General features: G+C 44.8%; 1 protein-coding gene across 8 annotated transcripts in view; it reads left to right on the top strand.

The window, feature by feature from the left end:
• Positions 1-27,788, top strand: part of PPFIBP1 (PPFIA binding protein 1) — a 99,524-nt gene that overhangs the window by 35,116 nt on the left and 36,620 nt on the right. For 5 of the 8 annotated variants that reach the window (XM_056511024.1, XM_056511015.1, XM_056511008.1 and 2 more), the window contains exons 3-4: positions 18,822-18,970; positions 20,857-21,062. In XM_056511024.1, the coding sequence (XP_056366999.1) occupies positions 18,907-18,970; positions 20,857-21,062 (270 nt within the window). In that variant the 5' untranslated portion in view covers positions 18,822-18,906. Of the gene's footprint in view, positions 1-18,821; positions 18,971-20,856; positions 21,063-25,981; positions 26,282-27,788 lie in introns of those variants that run through there. The other 3 variants (XM_056511033.1, XM_056511042.1, XM_056511050.1) reach the window with 3 other exon arrangements.

The raw sequence follows: 27,788 nt of genomic DNA, 5'->3' as shown, positions 1-27,788 counted from the left end.
GGTGCTGGATGCAGCTGGAGATGGGCTGGGGCAGGAGCTCTGTGTCCAGTCTTTCCCCTCTCTCTAAGGGAGGCTCAGACCCACTCTGCATTAACTTGGTCACTCCAGATGTTTTCTTATCTCAAAACAACCAGAGATGCACCTGAAATTGTCCTTCCAGGATTTGGAAGCTTTTTTGATAAAACTGTTTGTCTTCCAGTGTTTTCAAGGACATGTCACACTTTGAAAGAGTGGCATTAAAATAATTGCTTTTGAAATGAAGGGAGGGTCATGTGCCCTACATCAGAAATTCCTCTTAGAGCTTATTAATCCAGTATATAAATGTCATGGCTTACATCCACAGGGTGTTTATATTGAATTTTTAGCTGCATCAGTATCTCTTTCTCCTCAGAATAAATGCCATATAATCTGGTAATGAGCAATATTCTTAATTTAGAAACCAAAAATAGGACATAGACAAATCTGAGTTACTGGAAGAAAGTAGGAAATAGCCTTACCTCATGAGGGGAGAGCAAATTTAGTTGAATCATCTAGTGTTCAGTGTAATGGTAAGGCCAGAGAATTCCATCTGTTTTCCTAGGATGGCACAATAATTGTCATATTCCAAAATCCTGATCCTCATCTGGTACACCTCTTCTAAGTTATGTAATGGGGTAATTGGGAAGCACCCTTTCCCACCCTGAGTAGGTCAGTGCCCACCAACTGGAGGTACATTAAAGAGGAGGGATTTAGGGTTATCCCTCCAATACCCTGTTTGAGGGAGATGAAGTTGTTCCTCTGAGATCTCCAGTGAGCATCACTGGCTAGGACAAGATGAGAATTTGGGAGTGGAATCATCCTTGCTGTGGTAAGGATGGGCATCATCCAAGGTCTCTAATGCCTGGAGCACCTTCCAAGCCAGCAGTCCTACCCCTGAAGGAGATGCTTTTCCTCCTGCCCTAAACAACTGTTCTTAAGGAACAGCAGTGGAACCAATGGTCATATAAGCATCAGTGGCTGATAAAGTCAGTCCCTGATACACTAAGGGTGGTAATACTGCAGGATGTCCCCATGGGGTGATACTCAGTGGCCAGTGCTTGTTTTCTCCTCACTATGAGGGGCACAGGCTGTTAACTTTTAGCTCAGGTGCTGTCTGAGTGCTGGGCAGATGGGTGAACTTTGTTCAGTGGAGGCTTTCTGTGACTCATTCCCTTTTCCAGACACAGCCTGCTCTCCCAGCCTGTGAGCTCTCTCAGTGCAAAAGAGCAGCACTTGTTTGCCCTGATTCACTGGGTGATTTTTGGTTTGTGTTCTATATGCAGTAACAGTGGTTCTGAGTAACCCTAAGCAAATTTTGCCTTGAAATGTCTTGGTAAAGAAGTTGCCTTTTTATGTGATGTGGTGTCACACTGAACCAGAGTGATGTGGGGCAGGATCCATATTGGAAGTGAACATGTCTTTGTTGCAGACTTGGTGTGAGTTTTGGAACTTCAGTGTTTCCCTTGATCCCAAACACACACACACACACACACACACACAGCTGTCCTCTGGTGGTGCCTCTAAGTGCAGAAGGAAGGCAGATTGTGACCACAGGGTGTTTATGGAGATTTGCTTGTGTTGTGTTTGTGGCAGAGGCTGTGTCTGGCAGCAGATGGTTGAAGTCAGTCAAGGTGAGGAGAGCTGGTGTTTTACTGAGGACCTTACACAGAGGACTGCTATTTACTGCTGAGAGCACCCACAATCTATATTTTGAGGTCCTGTTTTGGTCACTTGGTCAAACAGGCAGCCAGTGTTAAGCAAGTTCTCAGCAGCATTGACTTCAGTGGCATTAGAAACATGCTTGACATCAAATGTGGGCTTGTGCAACTTGCTGATCTCAGGCTGGGTGGGTCTTGCTGCAAAGCTCCTGTGCCGACAGAGAGACTCTCGCTATTTCAGGCTGTGGCTCTGCTCAGCTGTCAATCCAATTTAGGGGGACCAGAATATAAACACTGTGAAGTGCTGAGCTGGTGCAAAGCTGCTTTGCTGATAAGGAACTGTTCAAAATATTTGGAAAGTTTAACTGTGCTGCAGGACTGGGCGACCATTGCTGGCTGCCCTCCCAGGGCTCCGTGCCAGGGGTGTTCTGGCTGCTTTGCCTGCTGGCTGCGTGCCAAGTGGCCAAGGCTTGACATGCCCCGGGTGTCACTGTCCTGAGGGACACTGGGGGATGGCAGTGGTGAAGCAGCCATCCTGGTTCTGCCATCTGGGCAGGGGACAGCTGTCTGTGGGGACAGAAAATAAAGTGGTGCATCCCATACAGTGCTGCAGCATTGCTGGGAATACCAAAACTGAGCTTACAGCAGCTCTGGTCCACTTCTATCTGTTCCCAGCTCCTAACAGGAGATAAAACTCTGATAGGTGGGAATGGCACATCCCTGCCTGAGGAAGAGCTTTGTTGACTGTCAGTGTTTCAGCCCCAGAACAGTCTGGCAACAGAGCAAATTGGCAGCTTGCAAGTGCTTGCAGGAGCCTCTTTGTGGATTTGGTTGCTTTTTGCTCCAAGACCTCAGCAGAGATTTCCACGGTTCCTCCCTTGCCCTTGTCCTGGCCCTTGCCCTTTCCCACCCTGTCCTTTGCAGTGCAACAATGTGCTAGTGTTTTATTGCTTCCCTTGCAGATTTGGGCACTGGTGGAATTTAGAGAATCAGAAAACGGTTTGGGTTAGAAAGGACGTTAAAGCCCATCCAGTTCCAATCCCCTGCCATGGGCGGGGACACCTTCCACTATCCCAGGCTGCTCAGAGCCCCATCCAGCCTGGCCTTGGACACTGCCAGGGATGGGGCAGCCACAGCTACTCTGGGAAACCTGTGCCAGGGCCTCACCTCCCTCACAGGGAGCAATTTTTTCTTAATATCCAATCTAAACCTGCTCTCTTGTTAGTGTGAAGCCATTCCCCCTTATCTGTCACTCCAGTTCCTAATGAAGACTTCCTCTCCAGCTTTCTTGTGGGCCCCCTTCAGATACTGGAAGGCTGCTATGAGATCTCATATTTTTGTTATCAAGGGGTGTGTCATGTATAAACTGAACACTTTTGCATCCTGTGAGTACTAAGCTACACTTGCATGTTCCCACTCCTCTGTAGCCCATCTCATAATTTCCCTTAGGAACCTTCTTTGTAGCTGTGCTGCCATTCACAGAGTCTCTGCCAGGTGTGCTGCAGGGCTCTGGGCAGGGAATTGGGAGGAATGATGTGCACAGTCCAGCACAAGGATGGCATTCTGTCCTCTGGATAGCTCCTGCAAGCACTCACCTGGATCAGATGCCTGGTGCCAAGGGATTTCCTGGTGCCCAGCTGTGATGTTAAGGTGTGTTTTCCTGTTAGCAGGATGTTGCCAGCCAGCAGCACTGCTTTGAGCAACTGAAATAGCTGCCTCTTGGGAGGATGGGAAGGGGAAGCCCATTGCTACATCAGGAGAAACTATGAGTGCAGTCAGGTCTGACAGGAAGAAACTGTGTAGGTACAAAGCAAACAGTAGTAATGGGCTGCATCTGTCTCCTCTGATGCTTCCCCTATCTGATCAGTTGTCAACATCTGTTAATCTCTGCTGCCACAGAACATGCAGACAGCTCTGAGGTTTGTGTTGTTAAGGGTGTGTGCTGTGTATAATTCACAGGGTGTTGTGACAGCTGGAGTGAATGCTGTGATCCAGCACTGGGATATGGCTGTGTTATCTCCTGGGTTATCCAGGAGGAGTTTGGAGCCTTGCTGGAGTTACAGCAGGAGAGGAAACGTGTGTGGTCATGTTACCCTCAGCAGACATTTGCATGTGGCTCCTTGGAGCCCCAGGTTGCTGGCCCACAGCCACACTGGCGTCCTGGGATGCTGTCACATCTTGCAAGCAAAGAGCACCAGGCTAGGTCACAGCTCTTGGACAAGAAGCTTCCAGGGAACAGGCTGCTGTTGCAGAGATACCACAGACATCCTGTGGTGCCCTGTGCGTTCTGACATGCATGATGGGTGTGTTTCTCTTTTTCTGTTGTTACTTGGTCTTTTCTGGCTTCAAAAAGAATACTACTACAATTCTAGTGTCAGTGAGAAATAAGTTGTCTCTCCTCTGCCCCATACCATGGCCAGTTGTAAAGGATTTGAAATGAGTGTTTTGAATTCTGCAGAGGGGTATAGCCTTGTTTGTGAGATAAAAATTGCTCAGGCACAAGTTGAATATCCACTTGCACTGAGCTTGGTTTTAGCAGCAGTGGAGCTGTGCTTCAGATTTCTGGAAGCTATTGCCATATGGAGTAGTATTTTTTTTCCTCACTGGTGCAAAGTTCCCATGAGTGAGATGTTCCCACTGGTGAGAATTTTGCACTGAGTTGAATGTGTGCTCTGCCAGGTAGGCTCACCCCTTAAAATAGCCATGAAGACCAGAGTAACAGGAACCCCAGCTCAGGTGAGCAACTTCTAACCTAAGCCCTTCAGGGTGACTGGTTTAGCTAAGCTGTTTCTTTTGATTTAATGCCCAGTTTACTTCACCTTCATGTCTGTATTCAGTCAGGTCAGCTCTCTTGAGTTTGGCAGCTGGAATTAGGAAAATAATGGCTGTTTTATAGCATATTATTGGCACACTGATGTGTACAAGTTCAAAATTGTCAACCCCACCTAAGATGGAAGTTTCCTATCTTGGCCCACAGTGCTGCAGTACCAGGAGAGCCTCTTGAGCAGGGTTGTGTGAGTACAGAGTGTCACTGGACATCAGCTCTTGTTTCATTGATACTTAGACTTAGTTTAGAAAACCAGGATGCCATGGAAGTAACTGTCTTATTCATGTTGCTTTCCTAAGTCTTGATTTTTTAGATGCAATAATGTGACAGGGAATTAAACCCCTACTTTTTGGAAGGTTTTTAATTAGCTGACAGTATTGATTAAGATCTTGCAATCTGTAAAATATTGCATATCATGCTACTACATCTTGGGCAACACTTCATTTTCTTTTTAAAGACAATTTAAATAGAATATCAGGGGAGAGGAAAAAACAAAATCCACCCCAAGCCAGAGCACAGAAGTGGCAATTTAGAATTCTTGACATTTCTCAGAAAGCTGCTTAAGATTATCTCCTTAAAATGGCAGATTTTGCCTGCAAGTCAAGTAGAGGAGCAGGAACTGATATTTCATTAAAATACTAGGAAAGGCCTAAATGCACTTATGATCATTGAGACATTTGCAGGAAGCAGAAACTTAGAACTGCCAAAAATTTTAATAAAGGGCAAAAAACAAATCCTAAAATCCAACAGCATGACTCAGATATTTCTTCTGCCAGAGATCTCTGCTTGTTAGCATGCAGAGATACCTGTTCTGGCATTTTTTCCCTTCTTTTTCTGTGTGTGCTTGTAAAAGCCCCAGCCTAAACTTCCTGACACAGGTCTGTGCTGCTCCCCTGATCACCAGAGAGAAGAGATCAGTGTCTGAAACACTCCAAAGGACATTTTAGTAGTGCAGGATTTCCAGGGTGTTTCAGTACTTCCAAAGCTTCAGTGTACCAGGTGGGAGCACCCTCGTGTTAAGGGCTGCACCCAGAGCCCAGGGCAGCAGGGGAGGGGGATTCTGCCCCTCTGCCCAACTCTGTGAGACCCCCCTGCAGGGCTGCACCCAGCCTGGGACAGCACAGGAAGGACAGGGAGCTGCTGGAGCCAGGGGACACCAAGGGATCAGAGGGATGGAGCAGCTCTGCTGGGAGGAAAGGCTGAGGGAATTGGGATTGTTCAGCCTGGAGAGGAGAAGCTTTGGGGTGACCTCACTGTGGCCTTGCAGTGCCTGAAGGGAGCCACAGGGAAGATGGAGAGAGACTCTTGACAAGGGCCTGGAGTGACAGGACAAGGGGCAATGGCTTCACACTGACAGAGAGAGGGTTAGATTGGATATTGGGAAGGAATTGTTCCCTGTGAGGGTGGTGAGGCCCTGGCACAGGTTTACCAGAGAAGCTGTGGCTGCCCCTGGATCCCTGGCAGTGTCCAAGGCCAGGCTGGATGGGGCTCTGAGCAACCTGGGATAGTGGAAGGTGTCCCTGCCCATGGCAGAGGGTTGGAATGAGATGGGCTTTGATGTCCCTTCCAACCCAAACCATTCTCTCATTGCATGATAGGAATTAATTTGCAAAAATAACAGAGTTTATCAGCAAGACCTGAACCTCTCTGAGGTAAACCACCATGGTAGCTGTGTCTTCCCAGGAAAACCTTGTGGTGGATGAATCCAGGTAGCTAAGTTGCAGTTTGGTGCTGTAAGGAGGGTGGTGGCTGAAGGGGTTTTGTAGCACTGCTGGAGAGGTGAGTGCAGCAGTGGATTTTTCTGTGAGCAGTTCAGTGTGTTGCCATGAAGAGCTGTCCCTATTTCCTTCCAGGGGCTGAAGTGGCAGCCATGCTGAGCTGCCAAAATGCCCCTGCTGCAGCCTGTTTCATTGAGTGGTAAATAAATGTTGAGCTATCCCTGAGAGGAGCTGTTTTGTGACAGGAGCCCTGTGTGAAGGTGTTTGACAATTTCCATCCTGAAATAAGCCATGTTTCTTTTCCTAAAAGGGATGAAACAGTAGTTCTGTTGTATGTGTAAAGCAAACATTCATTCCAGTTTGGGATTTATTTTTCCCATTTTAAGCAGCAGGATCATCATGGCTGAGACCTTGGCATCACCAGTGTCTTCTGCAAGCTCAGATTAGACTTGTCTCAATCCTTTTTTATGTTCAGCAGAGTTAGTGTAAGATCCTCCTCTAAGGGAGGATCTCTTCCTAACTTTAGCCACAGAAAAAAAAGTCTTTAGTCCTTCAGAGCTAAATATGACCTTCCAGAAATCATCCCCAAATACATGGAAAAGTACTCAGGCACGAAAAGGGAAGTGCAGGATGCAATAGTTTTAAATAGTTATTTGAATAGGTCTTATGTATGAAGCAAGAACCAACATTTTAAAAATTATTTAGTGCTTGAGAACACACAAGATTATCTCCAGGTAACTCCAGTGTCTCCATGTATACCACAAAGGATTTGGCCCCAGGTGTTTGCATGGTTGCTGAGGAAGCTGCTAGTTCATGATGAGAAAATGCAGTGATTTGTTTACTTCTGTTATTCGAGGTGGGGCTTTGCATTCTTCTGGTTGGTTTGTTTCCTGTGGAGTTTTTCTGGCACGGTAGTAGAGGACAGTTCTAGGATCATCCTTTTATTTCAATGGTTCCAAAAAGGTTTTTGATTGAGGCACAAAACATGGTACATCTTGCCAGCCACCCCCTATCCCTTTCCAACTTCCACAGTGTTTGCGAGTCGAGTTGAATTTTTTCCTTTGCCTCTTAGAAAACCATTGAAGACAATCAGCTCACCCCAATTAAACCACATAAGGGCTTTGCCAATGCTTTTTTGGTTTTGTCCCAGCCTCCTTCCTCCTGTTCATGCACTGGGCACTTCTATTAATCACAAATTCCCACTTGATGGCAGCAAGTCAATTTGAATCCTACAGGTTAAACCTGTGTTGTTCTTTGGGACCAGGATCTTCAGCCTCAGGTGGGGACTGGAGGTGTACCCTGGTTCTGTTTGACTTTTGATACATGAAGAACTCCTCCTTGGCCAGCTGCTGTAGTGAAAATCAGTCTATGGTTAATATGTACCTTTCTTTCTGTGAGACTGAGTCTTGCCCCACCATCCCCAAAGGCTGGGAAAGTGTGAAACACTTTCAGTGTCTCCTTCTTTTAGCATCAGATGTCTTAATTTGATTTGTATGTAAGTAGGAAAACTTTGAAGTGTGGTCAAAATACAAAGGGAAAAGTACTTCAAAGAAATGTAACATTATAAGTGTATCTGATCCCTCAAGGTTTTTGAAGCTTTATCTTGAGATTATGTATTCAGAGGAAGATTTGTATGGAAATACTGAGGGTCATTAATGCATCCAAGCCTTTATGAGTGTTGGCCTTGAGCTATTCTGTGCTAGTTGTGCTTTCACATGGTGGTAGGTGAGTGGTCCTTCACCCATCTGTCTGCACTGCCAGTGTCCCTGACACAGCAAAAGTTAACATGATCTCTGAGAGGGAAACAAACCAAAAGCTGTTACAGAGTGAGACTTGTTCAGCACTGTTATTCCATGATCTGTGATATGGCTGAACAAAACCACTGTGTATAAACTCCCCAAACTTCTGATTTGCATTGGTCACTCTGCTGGAGTCCAAGGTACTCCATGGTGCTGGATTACAGATTTGTAATAAATACCTTGAACTTTGGGAGAGTTCAGATCTTGTAGCTGAGCTTTGTTTTAGGGTTGGGCATCCACTCCTGTACAAACATGCCCAGCTGTTCTGGAGGAGAGTGGTTGTTGTTTTTCCTTTTGGCAAACAAGGATTCTGGCATTGAAGCTTTTAATTGCAGGAATTATATTAGCAGTTCCTAGTGCTCTAGGGGTGTGTGTGTATGTGTGCAGGAGGAGCTAATTAGATGTGTATAAATAATGGGCTTGGGAGGTTTTAATCCCAGATATATTGTTCCATCCTTGCTATCATCTCTTACAGTGGGAACTGTGGAAAGTTAGAAAAGTATGAAGTTACACAAGAGCCACTTTCCATACAACTTTGAAACAGCAGTGAGGTTTCTTTTGGTCTTTCTATATCATAAAAACATCTTTGAATTTATTCACTGTTTTAATAAAAACCTTAAAATATTATTAATTTCTATATAGTTTTTGAAGGTTTATTTTAATTGGATCTGTAGGTTGAGGGAACAGAAACAGTTAAGCAGTCTAGGACTTTTTTTCTCTATTACAGACTAAAAAGTCAGGTGATCCTGCTTCCCCATGCCTTCCTTCCCTTCTATGCCTTACTGTATTTCATGTCAAATAAGGGCCTTTCTGTGTTCAAACTTTCAGGATATTCATAGATCACAAAACTTCCTTCAGCAACCATGTGCCTCAATAATGCTGTTCTTTCTTAATGAAAACTAATATCCCAGTGGAATGACTCCTTTGGAAGACTGAGTTTTGAGAGGGTTTGTGGGGTAAAACTGGCTTTTCAGAAGAGTCTGTAAACCTGACTGGCTTAAACATGAAGCAAGATGGAGAGGGGCAGTTCAGCTCTTGCATATGATGGTATTTCTACATTATTGTTGTTGTGGGATTGAGCCACACCTAAGTTTGCTTCAGACTTGTTCACTTGGATCATGGCCCCACTGGTGCTGTGTGCTAACCCATCCACTGCTGATCCTGTGCCTACAAAGGAAGTTTTGTAGCCCCTTGCTTCAATTAGACTGCTCTGGATACCCAAACCAGGTGATTTGTAGGTGCATTCACACTGAACTGCTGCAATTGCACTGTAAACTTTCTTATAAACTGCTCTTAGAAGTTATTTTCTCCATTTTAATGTGTTATAGCCCAGTCTGCTAAAGGCAGCCCACTATTGGTAAGGTCAGTAATAAACCACAGTTTATTGCTGTATCTAAACAAACATGCATTTTTCATTGTTCTATTATTAATTTTAAAATTTTTTTCACACTTAGAATACCTGTAGTACATAACTCCAGTCTCAGTACCTTGTTATCCCACAGAAATCCATGTTGGTTTGCAGCAGCTGCAGTTCTGCCCCAGCTGGGTATCAGACATCTCTTGATGCAAGCATGTCTTAATCTTCTGAGTGCTAAGATTTGTCTTCATCTCATGGACTGCATCTTCCTCAGCTGCAAAGCCACCACTTCATGCTCATCTTGCTGATGGGGCAAGGGGTGGGATATTCCCCACTCCTACAGAGGCTTGGCCATGGGATGGAGAGTGCCTGCTCCCTTCTGTCCCTAGACCTTTCTCTCTTACTGGGGAAGCAGCAGAAAGAAGACACTTCCTTCTCTTCTGGCCTTTCTTCCCCCCAGTTTCTCTCCTCTTCCTGCTGCAGGAGAAAGAGGAGAGTGTAGGGCTGAGCCCAGTTGTGTTTAAAGCTCAGTTCCTGCAGAGGCCAGAGCTGCTGATCTGCTGCCTCCCTCTGCCTTGCTGGTGAAACCCTCCCATCCTTCAGCATCAACCATGAACATATTATCCTTACCTGTGTAGCCCTCCAGCCCACCCCAGCATTGTTTCCATTCCCCTAGCACCGATGCCTGTGTCTTGTGAGCTCCTCTGAGCCCCAGGCACAGCTCAGCCCCTGCTTCACCGAGTTTTTTAGCCTTGGGTGATGCTGGAAGCTGCAGGGCACCAGGACTGAAACTATCTTTCTGCAAGGGATGGTGAGGAGGTGCCAGTTGTGCAAGAGGAGGATGGAGAGGACATCTCTACCCCAAAGAACCATTTGCAGGCTTTCAGGAGAAAGGAATGAGCAGCAAAAGAGCTGGTTCCTGTGTCCTGGCTGCTAAATTTCTTCTGTGCTGAGGAGCAAAGCTGGCACAAGGGTAGGCAGGACACAGAGCTCTCCAGCCAAGCATATGGTTCCTTAAAGCTGCACTGCAGTAGTGGGGTTTTTGGGATTTGTTTGCTTGCTACTCACCAGTGCAGCATTCAGAAGAGAAAGGCCCTCTCTTGGAGCTGAGAGCACACAGCTTTTGTCCTTCATCTCTTGGCACTGGGGCTTGGGTGTTGAAAAAGCAAGACAAAATCAACAGCACTCTGCTCCCTGACTGAAAATAAAAAAGAATAAAAAAACTTTGCTTACTCCAGCGTTACTGAAATCCCTGGGGCTGTGCTTTCCCAAGGGATGTGGGGAAGAGAAGTGGTTGAGAGAAAGTGTGGGAAGGGCAGCACTGGGAAAATGCCCTGTCTGTGTGTGCCTCTTCTTCACCCTAACATCAACAAGAGGCTCTGGAGCTGGGCAGTCAGCACAGGCTGTGTCCCAGAGCACAGACAGGATGGTTTTGAGGGGCTGAGGGAGGGAGTGCATCCCAGCAGAGCCACACTGCCTGGCAGTGCCTTGCCCTGCAGGGTCTGTGGCAGCTCTGGCTGGCTGTGGGATAGCACACTCCACAGCTGTCAGACATCAGAGGTCACTGTTTGAGGTGAACAAACACTTTTCAGAGTGTTATGCCCATGAACCACTTATCCTTTTAAAAAGCTGAGAACTAATGCAAAATTTGAAGTCTATGTTTTGAACCCACATCGAGTGTTTCAGGAATGACAAAGGTACAACACCCATTTTAATAGTGATTAAAGTCCATGTGCTGCCTCAAGCAGCTTGTCTTGGTGTGGACTTTCAGATTCCCAGTTGTGCTACCTAAACAAAAGCTTTTGGCAAAGGGCTTCAGTTTAGGAGAAGCCCTAAAGAGGTCCACAAGTTATTGAGGAGAAAAAGTGAAAATCAGAGGGAAAGTTAGCCTACAATTTATCATTTTTCACACTCATTAAAATTCTGTTACATGGCAGAAAAAGGATTCCCTAACCAAGTTGAATTTTACCCTGCTTCATTTTTAAAATGCCAGGAGAGTTGAGATGGTGAATCATGTTGTGGCAGTGGTGCAGTGGTGGTACTGGCAGCCTCAGGTTCTCAGATCATGAATCTTTGAAAAACTCACAAACAGATGTGTGCTTCAGATATCACACTGTTGTTTTTCATATTATTCCTGAAATGTGAATCTTAGCACACTCAGAGGCAGATATAAGGGGAAGGGTGCAATATATACACAGACTTTCCATGTGTTACAGGTGCTGTAAAATTACAAGGCATTGGATTTTTTTGTTGTTTTCTACAGACACATATTAAAACACCCTTCAGGCTAAATGTATTTTATTCATTTATGGACTTTTTATATATGGTGCCCTCTAGTTCTGCTTTGTGTGCTGTCAGCTCTGAAAGCGTGTATCCAGAAACCCTTAAACTTGAAGGTCCAAAATCTAGAGCCAAATCATTGTGAATTTGACCATTGGGTGCAGCTCATTGAAAGAAAGTGGCACAAGCTATGAAATGGGATCTAAATGTGGGTCAGTGCTCTCAGTCCTGTACCAGGACTCAGGTGGGTTTTAAGGTATTTTTAAGAACTACCTTTTGGCCTGTCACCCAACAGAGCCCCTTTTGTTTTGTAGCCTGTGTGGCCACAGTGTGTCAGTAACATGTTGCTGGGGAATGTGAGGCATTTCCTTACTTGCATTAGCAGTCTTGGAGTCAGGGATGAATATCTCATTTGTTTTTCTAATCAGTGGACCCAAGCAAAACAAGTGAGAAAATAATGTATTGGTTCTCAGGCTCTCTGAGGTGAAAAGTTGAAGACTATTAAACAGTTAACCAGTAAAACAGGAACAGCCTGAAGTGGTCTGTGGGGGGTGGTTTTTGTTTTGTTGTTTTGTTGTTTTTTTTACAAGACTTCATTTGACCTTGGATTGCTTGTGAGAAAAGAGTGAAAGTGAGTCTGAGGAGGATGTGCAGACAGGTATTAGCATCACACAGCTGCTGTGCAGGTAAGGAGCTGCACTGAGAGCCCACAAAACAATATCACCTGACAGTGTAAAACCTGGGTTTTAAAATTCCCTTTCAATTGCCACAGCAACAACAAAAGAGCTGCTGGAGGAAGACAGAGATAAGCAACCAGAGTGATTTCAGGCTGGATACCCAAATGAAGGGTTTGTTTTGTAATTGGATATGAATCTAAGCCATAAACCTTGACTCAGAGACTTTGGGTGTTTACATAAGCTGTTTGCTGTGTATGCATCTCTGTCAAAGGGTCTCAAGGATGCTTATCTTGTTGAGGCTGAGCTTTTGATTTACAACCAGAGCATTTTACAAATTTTAAGGCAAAGTGCAGAATGCCACTCAGCTGGTTTGTAGTAAAAATCGAGTGATTTGAGGTAAGTTTTTCCCAGGTATAAACATTTATATTTTGGAAGGACTTCTGTGTTTTGTGCTGTTAAACACTTTAAAGTAATTACTACAGCTTGAAACCTTTTATCTCAAGACATTTCTTATGTACTTTGGGATGTGCTTTTATCCTCAGTGTGCTTCCATTCATTTTTATCAGTTAAAGGAAATAAATAACGTTTGTTGTATAATAAAGAAATAATGAAATTCAAGGAACAAAGAAAGGATCTAGACTTAGGGAACAAAGGGACATTTGTTGTTTTTTGGTAGTCCTGCGTAATAGGAGAGCAGTATTGCTTTGATGTCATTGACTACAGCCCAGCAAATTCAAAAAGAGTTTTATTTATAAAAATAAATAGAATTATCAGTTTAAAGTAAGCCTTTGCCAACATTTGGGTTGTTTTATCCATGATAATGTTATGGATACACTTGGAGCCACATGGTGACCTTGGGTAAGGGGGACAGTGTCTGAATTACTTGTCCAAATGCATATCTGGGACCTTATTAGATTCCCATCCCTGCCTCAAACTAAGATATTTCTCTATATTATTCCCAATGAGGTGTTTCCAGCATTTCCTAATTTAGCTTTCTAAAATTTAACTCGTTATTTTCTTTCAAAACACCAGAGCAATGTATTCAACTAGGATCCATTTTCTTTTTTAGTTACTTCTTCCAGGCCTGGAAGGAATGAAATGGAGTCGTCATTTACATTAGAAGAAATGTTAATGACTCCCAAGTGTAAATTACCCGAATATATTCATTAGTAAGTGTTAAACTGCTACTGACTGGTGGCACTGTAGTTGAGCATCTTCAAAACATCCCATGAGAAACTGTGCCAGGAATTTGGATTGAATTCATTTGAAACTGTTTGCAATTGTGATTGAAATGTATTTTGTAAATAAGTCTCTGTGTGTTTGTGTTTCTCTTCTGGCCTGCCAGAAAAAGCAGAGATAGATGTGTCTGAAATGGCATTTGTCTTCATGAAATAGAGCTTTATTTTGTAAAAGTTAATTGCCAAGGATGTGTTGCTTTAGTATAGTGAGGCAAGAGAGATTAATTCAGAAGTTGCTTTTGTGGAGTCATCCAGTACATGAAGGACTGAGAATGCAGGACATGGATTTTGACAGTTTTTAGGATCTTATTTTTGCTGTGGAACAGGTTCTTTCCCCCCACCCTCCCCAGAAAAGATGACTGCCACTTCTTAGCTTTTTCATTTTACTTTCATGGTAGGCTGCTCTGGGGTGACAGCCAGCTCTTGGGGGTCCTCTTTTATTCTCAACAACTCTCAGAAACAAGCCCTAATCAAGGTTTTTAATTTCTGTGTGTCAGAATTTCCTGACTGAAAGGGTTTCATGTGTGAATGTGAGAGCTGGGAAACTTAAGTAATCCATCTTACTGCATCATGTCATAAAAATAATCTGTGGCTGATGCTTTATTTCCCAGCACTGAGCATTTGCAGCCCATGTGCACAAAGAGGAAGGAGAGTGGGACAAAAGGCCAGCCCTCCCTTCCTCAGAGCAGTGACATCCAGGGCACTGTGTGTCCTCTGGGCCTTCAGATTCCCTTTAACTCTGGGAACCTCTGGGCTTTAGAGCCTGGTGTGTTTTGCAGGTGGAGATCCAGAATGAGACCACCCCCAAAATAACAAAAATCTGGGCTCAAAGACGTTGCCCCTCGATGCCTCTGTGTGTGCTGTTTGATCTAGGAAAGAGGCAGCCCCTGGGTGGGAAAACTACAATTTCCTACATATGTAAAATGCTTAAGCACTTTTTTTTTTTCCTTCTTTTTGAAGTCTGCCATCTTAATTAAATATCAGATTTTGAAATCCATACCCAGGCAGCTTTCCTGTTTTTATCCAACAGCCTGCAGTTCCATTCACAGAGCCCCTTGTTGGGTTTTTTTGTGTTTTTTTTCCATCTTTCCTTGTGTTTATTTGCAGGGCAGCATTTTGTTTTCTCTGTAAGCCGTTTGGAATACGTCTTCACCAGCACTGTAGCCAGAGGGTTTGTATGTCATTCAAAAATAAAAATAAAAAATCTCCACCTACTGAAAAGTGAACAGCACAGCCCTAGCAACCGGCTGGTGCGTTTGAACCAGAGGAAGGGACATTAAATAAGTAAGACCACTCTGTTACAGCCAGGGATGTGGTAGAAATGCCAGCTAGTGATAAGATTAAGCATAAATGATAGTGGAGAGAGCTGCATTTGCATTTTATTTTTGGATTTTTTTAATGGTGGGTTGTAAATAGAGGCTTGGCGAAGCGATGCTTGTTCTTGTCGGCACGAGCAAGGTATTCAGCTGGGAGCTCTAAAAGGGGGATCTGCCTCTGTGCCAACAGCCCCCCACACCCCACCTGCCACTGGCTGTGCACACAGGAAGGTAAGTGTTGTCATTTTCTTGGAAGGAAAGAGAAAACTTATTTTAAATTGTCCGTCAGGCAGGGCACTGTCAGTACTTTCCTCTCAGGTGTGTTGTCAGTGACGTTGTGCCAGGGGTGGATTTCATACATCTGCTTCTGTGTCTCCTGTGTGCATCTTGATATCTCATTCATCTGCCATGCCATAGATCCATCTGTGTTAAAATTATGATTTTCCCCTTCCTGCTTTTGTGGATGAAGGGAATTTAAACTGCTTGTCATCTGCTACACATTATTTTTCTAAGGAGCTCCACTGCACTCCTCCTGGATGGATTTTTGTTCATGTTACCTGTGTGGTTTTCCTTAATCACTGCCAAGAAAAAAAACCCAAAGCCTTTAGTTTTCTCTTAGGTTTTATTTGTATTAGACCAAAGCCATAAAGAAAAAGCTCTGCTGCATCAGTGGCCAGCTGAGGCTTCTCTTAAAGTTTGTGAAGTCAGAGGGTGCTCTTCAGGGAGGCACAGGGATTAATCTACTGGTGTTTTATTGTTGCCCCCCTTCCTATAGTCCACAGAGGGCTGTTGATTGCTGATTTGTGTTTCTTGGCTCCCTCTGCACCTTCCCTTTCCAGCCTCTTCCTCCTGGGATTTGTTGTCTTTTCTGGTTCCATGCAGATTGGTATTTTGCTCCCCTGATGTATGAGGTCCTCTTTGCCCTCTCCCCAGCCCCTCCCCACATGCCACTGATAGCTCTGCAAAGACCAAAACCAATTCTACACCTTTTTTAGGGAAGGATACTTCCAATTTTACTTCCTGACTGCTGGATGTGCTGCACTGTGCTGGGAAGGTGGCCAGAGCAGGATGTGCTGTTCCAGACTAGTTTTCAATGACCACTTTTAGGACCAAATAACCAGGGAAATGGGATTTTGTTGCATCATCCCCAGATGTTCAGCTTGGGGGCTTTTTGTTCTTTTTGATTTCACCTCTCCAAGTTTCTCAGCTGTGGGCTTGCTCTGGCTGCCAACAGCTGTGTTGTGAGTGGGGGAAGAGTTTTTGGAGGTCTGTGTTTTTGCAGGGTCTTGCTTCAGTAAGTTTTGTCTTAAAATTTCTCCCTGCCGCTCTTAGCAGTGCAGCTCCTTTGGGAGTAGCAGTGGAGGAAGCTCTGTGCAGCCAACGTGTCTTTCCTTGGAGGCAGAGCCAGGCAACCTGGAAGTCTCTTGGATTATGTTGGTACCACTGTCTGTTCCATCAGTAGAGCTGTCTTAGGGATTTCTGACAACCATGGACATTTCCCTTGTTTAGGAAAGCAAGGAGTGCTTTTTGCAAACATGAGGGGTGGTTGTACCTGGATGAAGTGCAAGGATAGTGATTTTTCTGTGCCTACCAGCCATGGCTATATTGTATATATAGTATAAATTAGCAGTTCCTTGTCCCTAGTTCATGCATTTCCTAGCCAGAAGGTGAGAATCAAGGGCTGCACTGACAAATGTGGTTAAGGGAGTACTCTGTTCCTTTGTGTGATTTTAGCCTACAGAGGCTTTTCCTACCAGCCTCCAAAGCTGTGTTTAATGCTTGATCATGAGCTGCACTAAGATCACTGATGCTGAGGTGGGAAGGAGATCTCCAGCCCAGCCCCTGCCCAAAGCAGGGATGCCCCAGGACAGGCTGTGCCATGTAGGGTCCAGCTGGGCTATGAGTAGCTCCAAAGGTTAGAGACCCCAAAAGGGCAACCCTTTGTATTACTTGCCATCCTCTTAGTAAAAAAGCTTTAAAAAATTATTTCTTTTTTATTTAGGCTTTTTTTTTCTCCCCCCTTTGTATTTCTATTCCCTATGTTTTTACATGTGCCCATTGCCTCTTACCATGTTGCTGGGCACCTCTTAAGAAGAGCCTGGCTCTGTATTCTTCACACCTCATGTTTATGCACTTTGAAAAGCTCATGTGCACTTCTGATTCCCAGTCACTGATTGGCTTCTGTGGGTTTGTGGTTGCTTTGTGCTGTTGGTCTTTTTTCATTTAGAGCTGTGAGAAATCAGTGCTTTGCCTGGGGCTGTAGAAGCCCCGGGCTTTTTTGTGTGTTCTTTGCCCTTTGAGGGAAATCCACAGCAGATTGTTCACACTCTGTCTTCATAGACACCCATATTTGAACAGCACCTGATATCAGAGCCAGGAAATCTTAAGCAGATAAAAAAAAGAGACTGTCTTCAGTGTTGCCCAAGTGAATGTGTGTGTAAAAACTGCATTTTCTGCTCATTTTCATCAGATGTGGAGGCACAGAACCAGTTGTCTTTTAGGATCTGCATGTTCTGGCAGGTCTTATACTAATTGAAGCTGAATGTTTACATTGTGTTTAAAACCAGGAGCTTCCTCCTTGAAGGCTGAAAGTCTTCAGTTACCATGCTGCTGCTTTTTTTAAGATTTGCAGCATCTTCACTTACAGTATTTTGACTGTTTGAAGTTCTCTTGGTTTTTCTGATTCTGACAACCACATAATAAAACCAGGCATTTGCCAAAAGTGCAGCAGTCTTTGTTTCAAAGGTTACCTTAGGGTTTGGACCTACTTCACGTAATAAAAATGTTGTTGTGGAAGATGAAATGTTTGTTGGCATTTTAAGGATAACATTTCAGCAAAGCTGGCTGGCAGCCTCCAATAAGAGCTCCTTCCCAGCTGGGTCAGACCAATAAGGTGACTCGTAGGAGGGGAAAATCGGTTTATAACGGGGATTTTTGTTTAGATTTGTTTTTTAGTAGACTCTTTTCCAGGACTTATGCCAGAGATACTGTGAACTACTTTCTTAATTGCTCGTGTTGGGGCAAATGTCAGCAGTGGTGTGGCCTAATACAAAAAGCAAATGGCAGGGCATGCAAAGGTTAAAGTGAGTTTTCCTTCCTGGTGTTTGTTTAGCTTTGTTCCCCAACTGTATTTATAGCAGAAGCAGTCTCGTGCATTAGACTAAAGCCAAGGCAATCTGGGCAGTGTTGGTGGTTTGTGTGTCCGTTGTGCTGGGCTGGAGGGATTGGGAATGCCTCTGACCCCTGCAGCTTCCTAAGCACCTGCTTAAATTAACTTGTAGCCCAGCAGGATTTCTGGTCTGTTAGTTCACCTATGGGCAGCATGTTGAGCAGGTTTGCTTTTCCAGACAGCTGGAAATACTCCTTTGGGCACTGCTTCTGGCTTGTAGAAGTTTGAGAGTGAGGTCAGATTGCATTGTTATGATCTGAGTCTGCTGAACTCAGAGCCTGGATAGCCAATGCATGCACACTACATCCAGTGAGCCATGGGCATCTGAGAGATCCTGCCTCTAGGCAGACAGTTCCATGCCTGGAACTTCTGGATTGTCAGATACCCAAAAATCTCAGATTTCTCTTTTTCTGTTTTTTGGGGGAGAAGATTACAGCAGACACACATATGGTTTGTTGCTGAGTTGCAGCTCCCTTTTAGTGATAGAAAGTCTGGATCTCTGTGAGCTTCTTGGAAATGCCATGTGGGATTTCTGAGGTGTTCTGTGGGATGCCCTGTCAGTGGCAAGGACCTGTAGGCAGAACAGGCCACTAGGAATGGGTCATGAGGTTGATGCTTTGATTCCTCAATCTCAGTCCGTGCCTTATGGTGAATACCTCTGGGTTTTATTGTGGTCAGCAAATGGCCCCAATCTTCTTTCTGATCTGACAGCAGTGATGCCTGAATTCAGAGGACATGCAGTGTAATTAAATTCTCTTTTGCAGACTTGAGGCTCTAGACCAACTCACACCATCAGCATTTTACTGCTCCTTATGGTGTAGCTGGTGATTGTTCCTGAGAAGAGAGAAGATGATGAGTGATGCAAGTGACATGCTCGCTGCAGCCCTGGAGCAGATGGATGGCATTATAGCAGGTAAACATCTGGGGCAGGTGTTTCTTTTGCTTTTTGGGTCCTCCTTTCGCCCACCAGGAGGACAGAGTTCCAGACAGAGAAGGGAATATGCTGGGAATTGCTTTCAGTGCCTTCCATTATAGCTCAGAGTTAGCAAATAACTGGTGTGGAGGGATTGCACAGACTCTCATAGGCTCCATGGATTGGGTTTTCTCCTACCCTCTCTTAGAGAGCTGCTGGAAGTGGCTGAGTGATGCAGTTCAGCTCCTGCATGGAGCACCAGGAGAGTCAAGGACAATAATGGCTACTCTGAACTTCCCTCAACTCAGAAGAGTTAAAACATTAATTGATTGAATTTTCCTTTTTGCTTGCTTTTTTTTTTTTTTTTTTTTTTTTTTTTTTTTTTTTTTTTTTTTTTTTTTTTTTTTTTCTTTTCCCTTTGCAAAATTGGAATGCCTTGAGTCCAGATATTTGGTTTGGAGCTGCCTTGAACATCTGGATTTTTTATAAGTACCTGTAAATTGTAAGTTGTCCAGGGAGAACATCACAAAGAATACAACCTCTGTTTTTAAGCTGAGTCTAGTGAGTTAGAGAATAATATAAATCCCCAGCTAGTAGGAGGGAAAGATCAAGAAGTCAATGGTCAAAAATACCCTCACAAATATAGCAACACAGTTATAAAATTTTTTTGTAGTTCCACTTAAGCAATTTTCCTTAGGGAAAAAATAATCATACAGTGTGTGCTTTGTTTGAACAATGACTCTTCTCTGCCTAAGATATTAAGGACACATAGCAGGAACACATGTAAAGGGGATTCAGTTTGATCATGGTGATCTCTAAAAATGCATGTAAGCTGTGACTTCAGTAATTTCCATAAGCAGACACTGGTATTTGGATCTGATCATGTATTTGTGTTTCCAAGAGCCCAAGTTGGTTATGGCAGGATGAGGTTTAATATAAAAACACAATGTGATGTTGGGAAGATTTAAGTCACCACAGACTTCATTTACCCATGTCTGTGAATAGATCTATAAAGGAATAGAACAAAGGGATATCAGCTCCTGCGCTGTTGGGGTTATTTTTCTCATTATTGTTTTCAGTGGGAGTTTAGAGGAATACTTGGATTTTTGTGGCTTGCCAGAGGGGGTGAATGAAAGTTCATGGAAGTGCATAAATGACATATCCTTGTAGTTTCTAAAAGTTGACAGCACAAATGAATGTCTGTCATGAGCATGTCTCATTGTGCCGAAGTATTACAGAATTAAGGTCACAAATCAGTGTGCTGGAATTACAGTTGGAATTAGCTAGGTTGACTTAAATCAACCTTAATCCTAAATTCACAGTTTCCTTTCTTACTTAATATATAGCAAGTTCTAATGTAGGTCAAATATGCATCCTGTGAGTTTATGCAAATGAGAGATTTCTCTCTTTATTAACATGCAAATGCCAGTGCTACTGTGTCAAATTGCTGGGTTTAAAATTTATTCCCGTGCAGAAGCGATTTGGTCTTTTAATTTATCTTCATCTTTTTTATTATTTTAAAAAATTACCAGTGCCTTGGAGAAGCATGGAAAATGCAGGGCATAGTTTCCTCTGGACAGCAGCACTGGAATGTGACTTGGGTCATTCAGTGGCTGCAGGGTGACTCAGGGCATTGGCAGAGGATGTTCCATCCCTGGCAGCGCCTTCTGCCTTGGGAATTCATCCCAGGGAGCAGGATGCCTCCACCCCACGGGCAGATTGTGGCATTCCCATTCCCTGAGCACCAGCCCACCTTGTTCCTGCTGGAGCTTCCCTCCCTGAGCACCAGCACTGAGTCTGGTTGGGATAAGCCCTGCCAGGAGCATCCCCCACCCTTTCCCACCCCTCTTGCCGTGCCTGACCCTGTGCCATTTTGCTCCCTGCAGGTTCCAAGGCGCTGGAATACTCCAATGGCATCTTTGACTGCCAGTCCCCCACCTCCCCGTTCATGGGGGGCCTGCGGGCGCTGCACCTGGTGGAGGATTTGCGGGGCCTGCTGGAGATGATGGAGGCGGAGGAGAGGGAGGGGCTGCGCTGCCAGGTGCCCGACTCCACGGCCGAGGCGCTCATCGAGTGGCTCCAAAGCCAGATGGTACAGTCTCACCTTGCTTCCCCTCTGCCAGGCTCGTTTTGGCTCTGTTTCACACTGCTGTTTAGAGAGGTTGTGTTTTGGAGATACTGCTGCAGAGTCTTGGAAAAGCTGTTGCTAACATAAGGGAGGTGTAAGCTCTGCATCCCTTTAATCTGGACACCAAACCAAACTTCTATTTTCTGTGTTTGTGAATCAGCCAGTTTTTGTCATCCTGCTTTAAAAGTACACAGAAATTTATTTAACAAGGCAATTCTATCCCCAAGATTTGGTTTTCCCAAAAAAATCAAAGATCATCTGAGTGTAGGTCACCTGAAGTCTGCCCAGGGAAATAAAATGTTGTACATACCAAAAGGTGAGTTAAAACAGCATCAGTTTTGAAGGATCTGCTGGGTTTGCCTCCAGGTGCCCTTCCAAGCAGGGCCTAGGACTTGTGCTCATGGTTTGTGGCAGGGTTTGTGTTGTGGAGGTCCAGGTGTGTGCAGGTTTTGGGGAAGCTCCAGCAGTGGAAGTCAGGAGTTGCTCTCAGAGGCCACACTTCAGTTTTTAAGCCAGCCTCACCACAGCTGCCACAGTGACAGCAGTGGATGAGCACTTCTGTATATTCTGTCAAATCCACGCTGCAGCTGTGGCCAGGTCCTGCTGTGTCACACACTGGGCATTGGCCAAGGTGACACTGTGCTGCTAAAATTGGGGTGCCAGCCCTGGTGGGGGCTGGGGCTGCTGCAGGACTGTGGTGGCTCCATGTTCTGTGTGACTGTGGGATAGGTGACCACCATGACCTGCTCCCTTCCCAGGATGGGCACTGCACCCCTGGGAAGGACTCAGTCTCCCTGGAGGCATGGCTAATCTTGCAGAAAGCGTTTTTATCTTGACAAATGGATTGCTGGGTGCAGGGCTGTGTTTGCTGTGGCTGGCACTGGGCAGCCCTTTGTGCCATCTGCTGTCATGGGGGCTGAGCACAGCAATGCAGGGACAGATGGGCACCTTGGACTGCTACTGTAGCCCTTGCAGAAAGATCTAAGGGAGAGCCTTCTTTTTCCTTTTTTTAAAATCTTTGCTTTGAACTGCTCGTTTGGAAATGCTTGAAACTTAATGAAGCACTTGGGAGCTCTTGCAGTGCCTCCAGTGGGATTTGGATCTCGCCCCCACTGTGAAAGTGTGGCAGCCAATGCTGAGATCAGGAGGAGGAGACAGGAGTGACATTGAAGTCAGATCTTTAAAGCAGGCAGAGTTCCTGCTAACATCAGCATTCCCTGGCTGTGTAACATACAGCCATGAACATCGCTCTAACTACTCGCTGCTCTCTCTGGTCTCATGAAACAGGTCTCATGAAACTATGGCCTTGGTAAACAAAAAAATATGCCAAATAAACAGTCTTGGAAACTGCACTCTCCCATGGTGTTCACAGTCATCTTTAGGCCATGTTTAATGGTGCTGATCCCCTGCAGGTTGCTCTGGAGTGAAGGAGCTCAGCAGCATAATGCCTGCTGAGATTAACGAGGTGGAGACCAGTTGATGCCCCTTGTGGTGGCAGGTGTGTGATTTAGGAGTGCCTGACTTGTGGAGCCCTTCAGACCCACACAGTGTGGACAGTGTGGATCACCTAAGGGCAGTGAGACAGCAGTGGGGTTTTATTGCACCCATGGGCTCAGTGGGAGAGGAAGGGCTCTGTTGTGCCATTCAGTTTAGTGCCTCCCAACCACTGGAAAAGATGTGCAGGGGTTGTGAGTACCAAAGATTGCACAAAATTGCTATTCCATTTATGCCTCAATTACTCCTTATTCTGCCTCAAATTATTACCCTGTATGCTCTGTCATCCTTAAAGCCCCTTGTAGGAAAAACTTAACATTCCACTTAGACTGTGCTTACAGCCACAGGATTTTCAGGTGTCACTGGTGTCACCAGTCCCTCTCTGAGCAGGGAGGTTTCACATTGCCTTGATGATTTGCAAGAAGGTTTTTTGCAATTGTGCCCCCCTTACAGAGGAAGGGCAGACACCTTCTTTGTTTGAAACTGGTTTAATCCTCCATGCATGAAGTTGCGTCCCCTAGGATGCTGTGATATCCCATGAGGGGATGTAAGCAAGCCTCTTGTGTCTCAGAGGAAAACAAAAATAGTGTTTGCTGCTGCCAGGCAGTTTGTCACAGGAGAAAGATCCTCCCTTGGCTGCTGCAGCCAAACCACTGGTGCCCACATTGGGAAAAGGAGTTGACAGCAGTCACCCAAAGTTTCTGTAAAATAGGGCAAAGCGTTCAATCCTGCCATGCCAGAATGGACTGCCATGTGTCCTTGATCCTGTTCCTTTCTGCTCCTCTCAGTGTGTGTGTGCAGGCACCCAAAAAGGGCCAGTGGGTTAAAACACCTCGTGCTGCTTTTTGTTTTTTAGCAGGTGGGTGCCAAATGGCCACGTGACACCAGAGCACACTACAGTGCCCGGGCATCTGGCACAGCCCTTCCAACAGAATCCATCATGTGGTCCCCAAGGGGAGCTGAGAAAAGTTGCACATGCAGCTCTCTGCTGCACAGAGAAGTCAGTTTAACTGCAAGATGTCACTGCAGCTCAAAACTGATCTCTGCTGCTGAAACCCTGCTCACGTCTCCGTGGGTGTCATGGGTGAAACTACAAACAAGGCTGCTTGTTCCAGGTCTGGAAAGGGACTGAGACCTTTCTGAGCTCAAACATGTTTGGACTCCATGCTTTCACTGGGAGCCAGGCCTGAAATCCATAGCTAGGGTCATAGCTATTCCAAAGTTCTGGAGTTTTTTCAGCATACTCTTGGTCAGAAGAAATGTGTAGTGTGTTTCAGTGTGTGCCTTAATAAGGCATGTGCTGTACTCTGTGAAAATGGAGCTTCTGGCTTCAATACAGGCAGTGTGTGAGTAATCTCTAACATCAGCTCCAGTAGCAAAACCATTTTAAACTAATCTCCACATTTTGCAAGACCCTGTTGTGTCCAGCTGGAAGCTGATAGATCCATCTCTTGAAGAGTAATTCTCACAAACCTTGCTCCCAGCCATGAGCACTGCTCCAGTTTTTCTTCAGTTGAAACAAACAAGAGACAGTTTTCCTTCTGGTTATTGCTTTTCTCGAAAGTGGGGTTTTTTTTTGTTTTTTTTTTTTGCATTTTTTAAAAAATACATCTTATGCAACAACTTTCCCAGAAAGAAGAAACCAACTGTGTCTTGTTAAAAAGAAGAGTGAAGAGTAGGAGTGGGTGGACAGTGCCTTCCCACAGCTCAGAGCCATTTTCCCCATGCTTCTGATCTGAACTTGTGTATGTGGGTCCTGGTGTGTGCATTTTCCTCTTCAAAGGATGTGCCCCTGAAGTGAAAGAGCCAGGATAACATAATATATTTTCTTTAAAACCTACAGCAAGTGTAGCTGTGGCTTTATCTTTGGAAGTGACTTTCTGAATTTAAATATATGTTTTATAAGGTACATTTTAATAATTATTTTTACTCCATAAGTGGATTTCTGAAATTGACTGTAGGATAAAGCAAAACTTTATGACCTCCAAAGCTTTATAGAATCATACAAAATCATAGAATCATTAAGGTTGGAAAAGACTTTTAAGATCATCATCAAGTCCAACCACAGAACATTTTCAGCTCATCTCAGGATGATTGTTGAGCTGTATCCATGGTGGCTCATGCAATCCAGTGTGTTGTTGCTGCCTCACAGACCAGCTTCAGATTTTCACATTTTTAAAGCTGGTTCTTCCACAGGGTAGCTGGGAGTAATGAGAGTTAATATGAGGGGATATTAGCTTTCAGGGAGGAATTTTCCTTGCTGGATGCATATATCTTTGTAATCTTACAGAGATGTGCTGCCCTATTTGGACAAGAGGGTGATTTCCAAGTGGAAGAAGCAGTTTGGTTAGCCAGAAGTTATCTCTTATTCATGGGAAAAAAATATAAATCTTGTCTTCAAACCCAAATTTGCTGTTTGATTTTCCTGGTGTGGGTGTACAGTGCAGTCATTTGATTCAGCTTCTGCTTATGTTGAGTTTAGGTATCAAAAGGCCCTATGCTAATGTGTGGCACCAGGGTGTTAACCACCAAACAGTTTGAGATCTCAAGTTGCAGTATGAAAGGAATCTTGTGATACCTTGTCAGCCTGTCATCCTCCACTCCCTGCTGGCAATGCCTTTTGTCCGTGAGAGATGCACCTCCCAAAGTTCTGGAAACACAGGACCCTGCTTCTTGCTAAAGGTGATCATCCAGATTGGTGTGTTTTTAACACTGGAAGATAATAGGGGCTCATTTATGGCATGCCTTGGCGTGGCATCTTCATGCATCAGGGATGAGTTCTTTGGCAGTAAGAACAACCCATCAAAAAACCACCATTCCCAATCCAAAATGAATCAGTTTGGCTTAAAAAGCACAGCTTCTACTTATCCTTTGCTCTTCTGATATCTCCTGAGTTACTCAGCATTCATGGTTTTGAGGTTTTTCTCTATCAGTGGTAGTTGTAGATGTTTTATTATAATAATAAAAGTGGTTTTTGAGATAATCACAGGACTCTCAGAGCTGGACTCTGTGTCAGAAATACTAAGAATTTGTCATGCTGCTGCTGGTGGTGGGTCAATTTAAACTTGAACCCGGGCAGAGGTTGGTTGTTATTGTTGTTTGTTACATCATTCTGAGGTATGACATAAACTTGGGACAAGCCGCTTGTGAGACCTGGCACAGCTGAGTCAACTTTTTCTTCCAATTTTTTTCTTGGCGTCTACAAGTGAATTAATTACGTGTGTTCCTGCAGCTTTCCCAATTGCTGGGAAAGCCCCTCGTGCTCAGGTGAAGGGGTGGGAATCGCTCTTTTGGGTCGGATGCTTTCCGGGAGGGTCCGGAGGAGGAGCGGGCTGCGCTGGTGACAAGAGCTGGGTGTCACCTGCGTGGGGCTGTCCTTGCTCGGCTTTGTGCTGCTCTGCACCTCCCTGCCTGCATCCTCCCCCTGAACGTGCCGGCTTGGAGGAGTTTGTGCCGGGCTTTGATGTGTTAATTCCCCAGAGCTGCTCGCTCCGCCTGAGGAGCGCTGCTGCTGCTGCTTCCCGCATCTCCCACTCCGCTCGCCTCCATCCTCGCCTGGGCGAGGGGACCTGCTGCCACTTAAGCTGGGCTCAGCCTCGGCTTCTGGCATCCGTGAATGCATGAAAACAGGCATGACCAGCATGGAGTACAGCTGGGACATTCACGGGCACTGCGTCTGGCTAAATAAGGTAAGGAGATCTCTGCCTGTGCCGGCTCCTGCGTTTCTCCCAGTGACAAGCCATAGCTGGGCAAGGCTGGCAGTGAGCTCTCCTCCTTCTCCTGTACCAGGCACCAGCTGGGCTGCTGCTGAGGAAACAGAATATTGTGGAGAGGTTGCATCTTCCCTGCTCAGCAGCAGGTTGTTTATGCTTACAGAATGTTTCAGGTAAATGCCTCAGAGTGAAGGGCTGTGTTCAGCTGCTTTTCTTGCAGAATTCACTTTTATTGTAGTGAAGCCTTCAGAATGTAATGTGGGAGGCTTTGAGTGGGTTTGTGGTTGTTTTTCTTTTTCCCCTTCTTGTTCTCTGGGGAGGAAGTAACCTGTAAACTTTAGGAAAAGCTTAGCAGCAAGTCTGCTGCTGGAGTGTAATATTGTGGGCAGGGAAGTGGGAAATGCAGAAGAGGCTGGTTTGGGAGGGCAGAGATGGGTTCTCACATAAACTGATTACACAGCAGCTCAGACAGTATGACCTGTATGAATTTGGGGTGGGATTGATGCTGACAGAGAGTAAAGCTGTCACAGGTCTGCATCGCAGGTAGGGGATACTTGGCTTGGGAAACTCAGAGGCTCACCAAGTGATGCTGAGGTAGCTGAGGCTGGAGGAACCCTCCTGCAAGGGGCTCTAAAGCTAGGGGAGCAAGCAGAGCAGCAGCAGCTTTGTTTAACTGAGCATAGGTAATGTGTATTGTAATGATCTGAACCACATAAGCATGTTGATGAGCTCCAATTTAACTCCAGATGGTCAGGAAAGAGGTGTTGGGAAAGGCTCACTTGCCCAACTGTTGACTTGACTGTGGTGGTCCAAACAGTCAGTGCAATCTGCTGTACAGGGAAATGATGCTGTGGAGTGGCAGCTTCTTCTATACAAACCAAACTGCACATACAGCAAGAGCAGTGTCATTTGTGCTGCTTATTTCATCTCCAAAGCAGAAGAGAAAATGGAGGAAAATGAGGGTATCAGCTGTGGTAGGCTAAAAATGAGGTTTATTTTTGGAAGGAGAATTCAGCAACTGAGAGGAAACAGATTTTTAATTTTTTTTTTTTTATTATTATTCACTCACTTCCATGGAAAAGGGATTAAAGACTGAAGGCAGGCAAGCTGTGAAAGTTTGGTGATGCATCTAGTTACTACAGGAGTAATTCCCTCCAAAGCAGCGTGGATTTTTACACTTAGATGATTACAGACAAAGCTTTACACACGTTTAAGAGATTAACTGTTGATCTTGCAGAGTTTATAAGTGCACTGGGTCTGATCTTACAAGGCATTTTAAGTAAATACTTGACCTCAAACTTCTGTGAAGCCTTAGTGGCATTGTAACAAGTATTCTTTTGTTTTTAGGATTAAAGTTGTTATTGGTAAATCTGCATTCTCTTCCCATATAATGTTTTGTAATTAATCACTAACATTGAAAACGCAAGCAAAATCTAGCTGCTTAATTGAAAATAGATTTTAAGTTGCTGAAAAGAGCCTTCTT

This window comes from Oenanthe melanoleuca, chromosome 1A (genome assembly GCF_029582105.1).
Source record: "Oenanthe melanoleuca isolate GR-GAL-2019-014 chromosome 1A, OMel1.0, whole genome shotgun sequence".
In the NCBI taxonomy this organism is placed as follows: Eukaryota; Metazoa; Chordata; class Aves; order Passeriformes; family Muscicapidae; genus Oenanthe; species Oenanthe melanoleuca.
This window is presented reverse-complemented; position numbering and strand designations above follow the sequence as displayed.